The sequence below is a fragment of the Bison bison genome, unplaced genomic scaffold (genome assembly GCF_000754665.1).
Source record: "Bison bison bison isolate TAMUID 2011002044 unplaced genomic scaffold, Bison_UMD1.0 scf7180017864217, whole genome shotgun sequence".
NCBI classification, from domain to species: domain Eukaryota; kingdom Metazoa; phylum Chordata; class Mammalia; order Artiodactyla; family Bovidae; genus Bison; species Bison bison.
The window spans coordinates 1,761,947-1,773,241 of record NW_011494789.1 but is presented as its reverse complement, the minus strand read 5'-3'; the positions used below and the strand labels follow the sequence as shown (position 1 = coordinate 1,773,241).

Below are 11,295 nucleotides of genomic sequence, written 5' to 3'. Positions count from 1 at the left end.
TTGGTCCTAGTGTGATTAGATTGACTAGTTTTCTATGAGTATGGTTTCAGTGTGTTTGCCCTCTGATGCCTTCTTGCAACACCTACCGTCTTACTTGGGTTTCTCTTACCTTGGGCATGGGGTATCTCTTCATGGCTGCTCCAGCAAAGCACAGCCATTGCTCCTTACCTTGGACGAGGGGTATCTCCTCACCACTAAATCAAGATAGAAAGTGGTAAATACCATGGATTAGGACATAGTGCTTAGGAAGTTTAAGAGAGAAAAGTTCCAGCTACTGAGTTAGGGAACACTGTGGATAAGAAGGGGCCATTTAAGCTTGACATTGATGAATGCCTGAGGTTTGGACCTATTGGAAAAAGGAGGAAGGGAGTTTAGGGAAAGGTAACCATGATGACCAAAGGGCTTGCTGGTGTGCTTGGAAGGAAGGTAGATGACTAAATTTAGCTGGAATGGAGTTTTTTGAAGGACAGGCATGTTATCATTGGACATTCAGGCTGACATTTTAATCTATATGTTCAGGCTTCTTTGGTAATGCCAGTCCAGTATGGTTCCGCATTGTCAGAACAAAGCATTCAGAAGGCCCGAGCAGCTCTGTGAGTTGTCACCTCTGGGCTCACTTCTGGAACTCAGTGATTTGCCTGTGGTTCTCCCTGGATAAATGTCAGCGCTGGGGAGATCAGTGGAGGGGCTAGGCATCCAGACACCTGTTTCCCAGTGGCAGCCTTGCTGACAACCCATTCTGATCTGGTTGGTGGTCATTTGAAGGCAGGACTTATGTCTGGAATATGTTGTCCCACCCTTTGTGACTGCCTTTCACACAGGGGCCATGTGGTTGCCACCAGCTCACTCTGTGACACTGGGTACATCACTTCTCCTTCTGTGACCTGTGGGTGGCTGACCTCTGCAGTAAGGGAGCTGATGTAGGTGGTCTCTACGGTCCTGCCTGCATGCTCTCGGATTCTGTGAAACAGGAGAGGCATATACACTGTAGAGATGAAGTTTTTTGTTTTCCGTGTTTTCAGAGTGCCAAGGGGACTCCACTCCTCACGCTTCTCAGAGACCCTTATATCCTGGTGGCTGCAGGTAAGCTGACATTGCCTTCCTTTAGGAGGGAGGGTCTGAGCTTCAGGACTGCCTCGGAGGCTCACTGGACTGTCTCCCCAGGCTCCATCTGCCTTGCCAACATGGGCGTGGCCATGCTGGAGCCCACACTGCCTATTTGGATGCTGCAGACCATGTGTGCTCCTGAGTGGCAGCTAGGTAAGTGACCTTGGTCCTCAACATGAATTTTGGCAGAGGTATGGGCCAGGGACCCTTTCTGAGGTCATCAGTAAGCATCATCAGGGCCAGATCTTGAGAGTCATAGAGGGACAGCATTCTTCCCTCATCAAATTATCTCTCCTGTCTGCATCTGTGAGTCTAGCCTGATTGGGTAGGCAGTTCCTTCAAGAAGCAGTCCCCAGTACACAGAATGGGAGGGCTTGACAGGGGTGATAGAGGGGCAACTCACCTAGCTGTACGGATGAATGACTGCTCGTCAGACGACCTTGGCTTTTCCTTTCTGCTCCATTAATTTGCTATGCAAACTTGTGCAAATCACGTCAGCTTTCTGAGCTTCACTTTCCTATCACTAAAATGGCTATCAGAGTACTAAGAGTTCAGAGGGTAAATTTGACCCTGATGCTGGGAAAGATTGAAGGCAAAAGAAGAAGAGGGCGGCAGAGGATGTGAAGGCTGGTTGGCATCACTGACTCAATGGACATGAACTTGGGCAAAGTCCAGGAGATAGTAAGGGACAAGGAGACTTGGTGTGCTGCAGTCCATGGGGTCACAAAGAGTTGGACACGACTTAGCGACTGAACAACTGAGGAATAAGTGATATAATCTGTGAAAATGCTCTTTACCTGTAGAATATTAGCAAGTACCACCATCACCATCATTGATATTGAGCTTGCCAAAAAGTTCGTTTGGGTTTTTCTGTGTTATGGAAAAACTCAAATGGACTTTTTGACCAATCTTACAGTTTCATCTTTCCCACTCACTGTCCCCCAGATTACCCTTTTGCTCTTTTTTTTTTTACCTCTAGAAAGCTGCTAATGGAGTACACTGTACTGTGAGGGGGGCCTCCAGCCCCCTCTGCTCCACGGACAGATGTCCTCATGAGTCATCTGAGGGAGGAGGCCCTGGATCTTTCCAGGAAGCCTAAGGAAAGTCAACAGAGAAGGTTATGTGCAAATTGCGCAGTCACTGCTGGGAGGAGCACTTATGTGGCCAGAGGGGGAACTGATAAGGACCTGATATAGCTTAATGTGCAATGACAAGCACTAAATCTAATTTTTTAGGGGACCATGCTAAGCAAGGCTCCCAGCTGCACTCTTAGCACCAAATTGGATTTTTCCAAGCTGCAGCTGCCTCTGACCATGACAGTTAATTGAGTTGGTGCTCAATGCAAATAAACATCCCCTGCCCCAAGATGCTTGGGCTCTTGGGCAGACAGGCCACCAACCATAGCTCAGAATGGGCCCTCCCCAGCCCTTCTTCACCCCACAGGATATTAAAAGCAAACTAGCCATCAGTCAGTAACTGGTGAATTGCTGACTTTGGGTTTATTTTTAATCACCCTGACAGTTTCTGTTAGGGTGCACTGTTTCTGCTCAGGATACAAAGAAACAGAGAGAGAGGCTGGTGAGACCCGATGAAGTGCACAGGCTTGATGTCAGACAGTGCCTTGAGCAGGCAAGGCTGCAGTAGAAAGTGCTCAGGAGAGTGAGTGAGAGACTGAGGAGGCCTTGTCCTCCACCATCCGTTACAACTTTCTTCAGTGCCCTCTGCATCTGTAAGTCTAAATACAGAGGTTCTCTCCTGGAGAGTGTATTAAAATTCAGATTGCAGTTCCCTTCCAACGATTCAGTAGAAACAAGTTGCATTCCTGTTAAGTTTCCCGATGATGCTGATATGGCGGCAGTGACCACACAGAAAAAGACTGCCCTCCATGCAGACCCCTCTCCAAGTTGTTGGGAGGAACAATTTGTAGCCTGTGGCTGAACACTCTCCAAGTGGCCCGCTGTGTGTCCACTACTCTCACCCAGTGGAGGAAAAAGTTCAGGCTTTGGAAATATGCCCACCTGTGTTGAAATCCTGACTCAACCACTTATTGGATGTGTCCTTGGATAAATTACTTAATGTCTTCAAACTCCACTTTTTTTTTTTGTAAAAATGGAGGCACTTTTCTGGTTGTTTTCAGGGTTAAATAGACTTATGTATTCTAAGGGCTTCCCATGTGGCGCTAGTGGTAAGGAATCTGCCTGCCAATGCAGGAGACACAAGAGATTTGTCAATCCCTGGGTTGGGAAGACACCCTGGAGTAGGAAACAGCAACCCGCTCCAGTATTCTAGCCTTGAAAATCCCATAGACAGAGGAGCCTGGAAGGCTACAGTTCATGGGGCCGCAAAGAGTTGGACACGACTTAGCGTGCACACACACATATTCTAAAGGCATTAACATGGCACTTGGGATACAGTATATACTCAGGAAATAAAACCCATTGCTGTTTTTATCATTGTTTTTGTTGAAATCACTTTAGCAGTCACAGCTTTGTGTAATCCCCAATCCTTGAAAATATGCTGTGAAATATAATATATCTGTAGAGATACAGTATGGAACACCTCATTTGCACAAAATGCTACTGAATTGCCAGTTACACTCAGATCCTAAAGAACAAGCCACCTTGGTTGAGGAAAATATCATTCAGGAAATCCCATGTCACTTGAAACGATGTCAAGGAGATGGATCTAGCAGGCCTGTGCTCTTCCTGCTGGTGCCCATTTCCAGATATGAGGTAAACAATTGAGTAGTTGTTGTTGTTTAACTGCTAAATCATGTCTGACTCTTTTGTGACCCCTGACTGTAACCCGCTAGGCTTCTCTGTCTATGGGATTTCCCAGGCAAGAATACTGGAGTGGGTTGCCCTTTCCTTCTTCAGGGGATCTCCCTGATCCAGGGATCAAGCCCAAATTTCCTGGATTGGCAGGCAGGTTCTTTACCACTGAGCTACCTGGGAAGCTTCAAACAATTGAGTAGCTAGACCATTAATTTTTTTTTAAACAATGAAACATAAATACATGGTTACATGGTTACAGTTTGAAACAGATTGCCACCTGCACAGATAGACTAGACAAATATATCAAGGTGCGTTTTGCCTCCAGTCCATAGAAGAGGATATTAAAAGCAAACAAGACATCAGCCAGTAACTGGTGAATTATTGACTTTCGGTTTATTTGTAATCATCATGACAGTTTATATTAGACAGCACTGTTTCCTCTCCATACAGAGAGAGAGAGGGAAGCTAGTAAGACTGAAGGAAACTCATTCTGCTGATTCCATGCAGCTCTTTATGCCAGAGCCATCTGTGCTGCCACACTGCTGCTGTGGGTGGAGGAAGCACCTGCCATCAGAGGGAGAAGGTCTGGGTTCAAGTCTTGAGCGTGCTACCCTCTGGTTATGGTGGTGCTGGTTAAGGATGATACTCAGGGGGGCACTTACTCTGTTCCAGGAGCTTTGCCAAACGGTTGTTTTACGTTAATGGTCACTTATGCCCGATTACTAGCCCGTCTGGTAGGAATTATTATTCTCATATTTCAGAGATATCTTAATCTGAACCAATTTCCCACTGCCCTCCCAAATCCTGAGCCCTCTGGAAGTCTCTACCATAGGCAAGTATCCCTATTTGTTGGGGTCCTTTAATGGACCAGAACCTGGTGGTCCGGAGTCGATGATAAGAAAGTGAAAGAGAAAGCCGGAGGGAGGGAGAGAGAGAGAAAGAAAGACACGGAGACCGAAGCTCTGATGGAGCAAAGGTGCTTTAATGATCTTTCTGTGAGTATATATAGGCTCTTGTACAAAAAATTTCTTTTGACAATGATAAAGATCAGAAAACCAAATGTACAGCAACCGTTACCAAGGGAACAAGGGATTAATAATGGTCACCAGTCAGGAGACAATCCATATCTCAAGAAAGAGGATTGAGACTAAGCAGTTTTGTCATAAAGAGAATGTTTACTGAAGGAGATTCAAGCCCCTCTCACATAATGACCTCAGTTCTGGAAGCAGCTTGCTGTTCCACTGATATGGAAGAGAGGACTTATGAGAAATAGCACGTAGGAATCCTCCTGTTAAACACTCCCTGATAATTACCCCTTATTTATTTATAGTATTTGTAAAAAGTGTTCTGACCATTAGAGTTTGTTTAGTTTTAACAATTTTTGCATGAACGTAATGGTAGATGACAAATATAATTGTCGAGACAATCACCAAAATTACAGTTCCAGACCCGATGCTGTGAGTAATGCTTTGAAACCATCCGCGTGGGTCTAGCCCAGATAATTGATCAGCTAGTTGTTCAGCTAAAGTTTCCAAATTAGTGGAAGAGGGCAGATTATTAGAAAAGGTTTCAAAATTTTCTTTTTGTAATGATTGTACATTCAGAAAGGCATTATCATGTATGTTTTGTAAATGAAATTTGATTTGTTCCCAGTTGTAGGCACTATTATTGAATTGAACAGGAGTAACACAAAATTGAGTAGAATTCCAATCACATTTTAGCATCACCTGTTTTTGTACATCTGTTAATTGATCTCCAATCCATTTGACGGTTGTTTTTAGTTCCTGTATTTCATCTTGAATATCCTCATCTATCTGAGCCTAAGTGGCCCACATAGTATGAGCATCTTTAGTCCAATTTTAGATAAAACTATGTGTTTGAATTGAGGTTTGTAAAACAACACCAGTGACGGCAGCAGTGGTGCAAATAGCTATTAACCCCAAAATGCCAAAAATCAGCCATCCAGTGAATCGTTTAGATCGCTGGAGCAATTTAGTAAGTAACCAGGAAGCAAGTCCAGCCATGGGACCTTCTTCCCAGGGCTGCTGGAGATTTATTGGTAACCACAGACTATGTCAAGATCGAAGAATCAAAAGGGATTCATTTCTTAAGGAAACAGAAGGGTTAAGGCAAGTATATAATTTGCAATTTATACAAGTTACAGAACATAAAGTTTTATTGAATTGTAAATTTCCTATAGCTACAACAAAAGGAAGTGGAACACAGGCTTGTATGAAATATGATTGATTATAGTGAAAGAAATAATTACTATGACTATGATTGGTCCCTGTGAAATGTCCAGTCTAAGTCCCAAGTTCTTCGGTGCTCACAGCAAGTTTCCAGATGTCCCATTGTTTAGGCCCAATCTGTTTATTGAGGACGATTTGAGGGCGAGAAGGTGTCATTTCGCCGTCAAGCCAGCCAAGGAGTCCTTTTCATGGAAGTGTTTCATTGAACTGTTGGTAGTCTTCTATGCTACTTGAGTCGCATAGTCACACACAGTGCTGCCAATATCATCTGAGCAGTTTGATACCCACATACCATGGGCTCCCCAGTCAACAATGATGTAATTGGCCATAAACATTAATTTCCCTGATTTAGCTCGACATTTATCTCAATTAAAGGAGTATATTTAAAGTCTTTATAAGTAAACCCCTTACATTTTAACTTTTCCTAGAGTTTTGGTAGTATTGACATGGTTTTTATAAAAGGACAGGACAGTAAACAGTCCAAGCAATGTGTAGAAGTTCCTTTTTGGGGGGCAGGATGAAAACCCATGTTTGTCGACTAACATTAATACATAATTTTGTTGGGCCCATGCATAAAGGAAGGATTTTATAGCCTAGAGAAATGTTAATTAGTCTTCCTTCTTTCTCAGCATGAGAGGGCCCCTCCAAGCTGCATGGAGGGGGCATATGTGTTGAGTGATTAGTGGATGTGATTGGTCCTATATCTGTCCATTCTATAACCTACAATAAAAAGGGGGTGTTAGGCCCCCCCTATAAGCCCAATAAGTGTGATCAATCAAGTCAGCCTGAGCGGGGGAACAAAAGCAAGCAAAGCAAGCATCGTGACAAAAATATTTTCAGGATTCCGAGGCATTCCCTATTAAGAAATCAGGTTTTCAGCTTGATTAGTAAGGGTTTTTATCTGTCCCCAAGTAGGGAGATCATAAGGTCGATGACGTCAAGTGCGGCATTTTTTGGAAATTTTTGAAGCCGCCATGGCTTATACTGGAATTTCTTCCTCCTGGGGTTTTTGTTGTTTCGTCTCTAGTTTGAATGTTGGGGGCCCCCTTAGGTCGAATCTTCTGAAGAGGAAGCCATGTGAGTTCGTTGGATCCATCTGGAGAAACAGAAGCATTTCCCTTTCCCTGTAAGATTAGTTTCCTAGATTTCCATTGATTAGTTAACCCGTCTTGATACCAAATGGTCAGAGGAAGGGAGGTGTCCTTCAATGTCTTCAAATGTTTTTCTGCCTTGTCAAAATATCTCCTTGAGGTAAGTTTAAAAAATTTAAAACAAAGCTATATTAACAATAGTTATGGGCTTAAAGAATATATTGCTTTGGAATCTAGTAAAGTCTGCTCTGGATAAGGAAGATAAAAGTGTTCACGTTCCTGTGTATTCCCCCTTATTTAATTTTTTATTTGTAGTCTCAGTGTGTAATGTGTTTATTTAACTATGCCTTGTGTTTGTGTGTTATAAGGAGTGTCTGTAGTCTGTTTAATAGAGAATGAATGTAAAAATTGTTTGAACTGCTTAGAAATATAGGCAGGGTCATTGTCTGTTTTTATAGAATTAGGTTATTGCAAAGTAAGGTAACAGGTGGGTTATAACATGTCGTGTAGTTTCACCTCGGAAAGGTGTGGCCCATATAAAAGAATTTGTATAGATCAAGACAGGTAAGAAGGAAGAGGAAGAGAGTTCAGGGCAATGAGTTACATCCGTTTGACATAAGATTCTCTTTCATTTGTCATAAACCTTTTTTATATTTTTGTATTCATCATTTTATCTGCCATTTCTTGTATATTTATTAAAAGCATATATCTTACTTTTCTTTAGCAACTATGAAGTGTCTTGTATATTAGCATTTTATAGATTGGTGAATATATTTATTATATTATATATTATAATATATACATATTTATTTTCTATATATATTTATATATATACTTATTAATAGTCTAAAATCTCTTTAGTTTTTCTGTAAGAAAAACTTTTTGTAAGAGGAAGTTAGTGTTCAGTAATTAATGTTTTAAAATCTTACTTTATTTGCAAATGACCTAGCAATTTAATAAACTTTTATCATTTAGTTTAGTACAATTCTAGAAATTTAAGTTACCCCAATCCTAAGAGATTATTTTTAGATAGATATTTTTTAAAATATAATTATTTTTAATAGGGTTTATCTAAAAGTTTTCATCTCATTTATATATTTATATATATATAAAGAGTTACTTTTTTGTTGACAAATTTAATTTTACCTTAAACCTAGGCATAATAAAAGTATTATACAATGTTGATGACTTATGACATGTCTTAATTATATTAGCAAATAATTATATTTATATTTAAATAAACATTATATTTAATATTGAATATTTTTTCAGTTCATGTGAACTTGAATTTAAATAGAGCTCATTAACTTCATATTATCCAAAAACAAAGACATACATTGAGACATAGATAATTTTAGATAGACAGACAGACATAGTTTTCCTCTTGAAATTTAAAATATCTTTTTGATATATATATATATAATTTTTTTTTTTCCTGAGTTCCACCCATTTGTTTATGGCTGGAGTCACAGATAGAGTGGGCTGTGTATCCCAAGGACATGATAAGAGTTAATTTTAGGTTTTTTCTTAGGCCTGTTTTTGTTTCCCAGGCAGAATTGGAGCACCAAAAAAGTATTTTAACAAGTTAACCTTTTCTTAACTGCACGTATAAGAAGAACCGGTTTTGCAATTTCAAAAAATATTTTATTTTAAACAGTTTTTTTCTGGAGTCTAAAGAATATCATGGCTACTCAGTGTCAAAAATATCATTTCTCCTTTTTGTAGTTACAGTATATTATTAATGATATATGCATGAGGGAATTGCTGTCACATTGGATGTAAAGTCTTGGCTACAAAATTTTGACAAATAGTAGGACTGTTAAGCATACCTTGAGATAACACAGTCTATTGAAATCTTTTATGAGGCCCGATGTGATTAGGAAAAAGGAGAGAGAGTGAATCTCTCGGTCTAAAGGGTGTAAAGGTATATTAAAAAAGCAATCTTGTAAATCAGTAATAATAATGTGCCAATTTTGAGGAATAGTAGTAGGTGATGGGATCCTTGGCTGTAATGCACCCATAGGTTTCATAGATGCATTAACTTTTCTAAGGTCTGTTAAGAGATGCCATTTGTTAGATTTCTTTTTTATAACAAAAATAGGAGCGTTCCAAGGAGAGCAAGATTCCTCAATATGTTTTAATTCTAATTGTGTGTCTATAAGTTCTTTAGCAGCCTGTAATTTTTCTTTCATAAGGGGCCATTGCTCTGTCCAAATAGGCTCGTCATTTTTCCAAGTTATTTTAATAATTGCTTTGTTTGTTAGATGAGCAGTGGTCATTAGGAAAAATGTGGAATGTATATCTGAGTTTGCCATTGCATAAGTCCCTTCCTATTAGATTAAGGGGTGCATCTATCACATAAGGTCTTAGTGTTGCAGGCTGGCTTTTTGGTCCTTCATATGGGTAGATTTGAACATTTTGATAAATTTCTTGTACTTTGGTTTGAGAAATTCCTGCAATTTGGCAAGAGATTTTTTTGTATAGGCCAGGATTTGGGCCATAAGTGTTTGGAAATAATAGTAATATTAATATTAGATCCAGTGTCGAGGAGACCAGAAAATCTTTTATCATTAATTTTTATATTTAAATTTGGTTGGGCATATTCAGGTACCAATGATATCCATAAGGATTGTTTTTGATCTGTACTGCCAAATCTGCCTGTCCATACATTATTAAAGAGTTAATAGAAATGTAAGGTAAAAGAAGTAATTGAGCAATTTTGTCCCCCTTTTTGAATTGTCATAGAATCTGAGATGACATCATAATTTGAATCTCTCCTTTATAATCTGAATCAATTATTCCAGGGTGAACAGTAATTCCTTTAGAAGTCAAACTAGATTGGCCAAGTAAAAGACCGAAGGTTTGTGGGGATAGGGGTCCAAAAAGTCCGGTAGGTTTTTTAGAAGGGACTGTTTGAGGGTAAAGGAAAAAATCATTTAAGGCTGGTATATCGACGGCAGTACTGCCAGATGTTGAGGGTTTGAGGGATTGAGGGAAAAGATAAAATTTGCCCCTGGTTTTTGTTGAAGGGGACCTGGGGGGTCCCCTGCTTGGAGTTTCCTGGAATAGGTTTTCTTTCAATATCAGATTTAGATTTACAATATTTGGCCAAATGCATTCCTCTATGGCAGCAAGGGCAGATTCTTGGAAGTTTTTTATTAGCCTTCTTAGGGCAGTCCCTTTTCAAATGCTTTTTATCTCCACATGTAAAGCATCCTTCATTTCCCTTTCTAAAGGCAGCAGCCATTGTCTCAGCTAGCATTTGCATCTTTTGAGTTTCTGATCCTAGATTGCAACAAGCCTTCAAATAATAATAGTCCCAGTCTAACGAATTGGAGCGATAGCTTTTTGACATTCCAGATTTGCATTCTCATAAGCAAGTAATTTCTCTAGCTCTTTTTTTGGTTTCTTCTCCAATTACAGTACAGGAAATAGCAGTTTCTAATCTAGTTAATTGCACAATTGCACTCATCTCACACGCTAGTAAAGAAATGCTCAAAATTCTCCAAGCCAGGCTTCAGCAATATGTGAACTGTGAACTTCCTGATGTTCAAGCTGGTTTTAGAAAAGGCAGAGGAACCAGAGATCAAATTGCCAACATCTGCTGGATCATGGAAAAAGCAAAAGAGTTCCAGAAAAACATCTATTTCTGCTTTATTGACTATGCCAAAGCCTTTGACTGTGTGGATCACAATAAACTGTGGGAAATTCTGAAAGAGGTGGGAATGCCAGACCACCTGATCTGCCTCTTGAGAAATTTGTATGCAGGTCAGGAAGCAACAGTTAGAACTGGACATGGAAGAACAGACTGGTTCCAAATAAGAAAAGGAGTACGTTAAGGCTGTATATTGTCACCCTGTTTATTTAATTTATATGCAGAGTACATCATGAGAAACGCTGGACTGGAAGAAACACAAGCTGGAATCAAGATTGCCGGGAGAAATATCAATAACCTCAGATATGCAGATGACACCACCCTTATGGCAGAGAGTGAAGAGGAACTAAAAAGCCTCTTGATGAAAGTGAAAGTGGAGAGTGAAAAAGTTGGCTTAAAGCTCAACATTCAGAAAATGA

The 11,295-nt window shown here is 40.1% G+C and overlaps 1 protein-coding gene across 2 annotated transcripts in view; it reads left to right on the top strand.

The window, feature by feature from the left end:
- Positions 1 to 11,295, top strand: part of SLC18A1 (solute carrier family 18 (vesicular monoamine transporter), member 1) — a 47,012-nt gene that overhangs the window by 20,385 nt on the left and 15,332 nt on the right. For both annotated transcript variants that reach the window (XM_010845439.1, XM_010845438.1), the window contains exons 9-10: positions 1,023 to 1,083; positions 1,165 to 1,260. In XM_010845439.1, the coding sequence (XP_010843741.1) occupies positions 1,023 to 1,083; positions 1,165 to 1,260 (157 nt within the window). The remainder of the gene's footprint in view (positions 1 to 1,022; positions 1,084 to 1,164; positions 1,261 to 11,295) is intronic.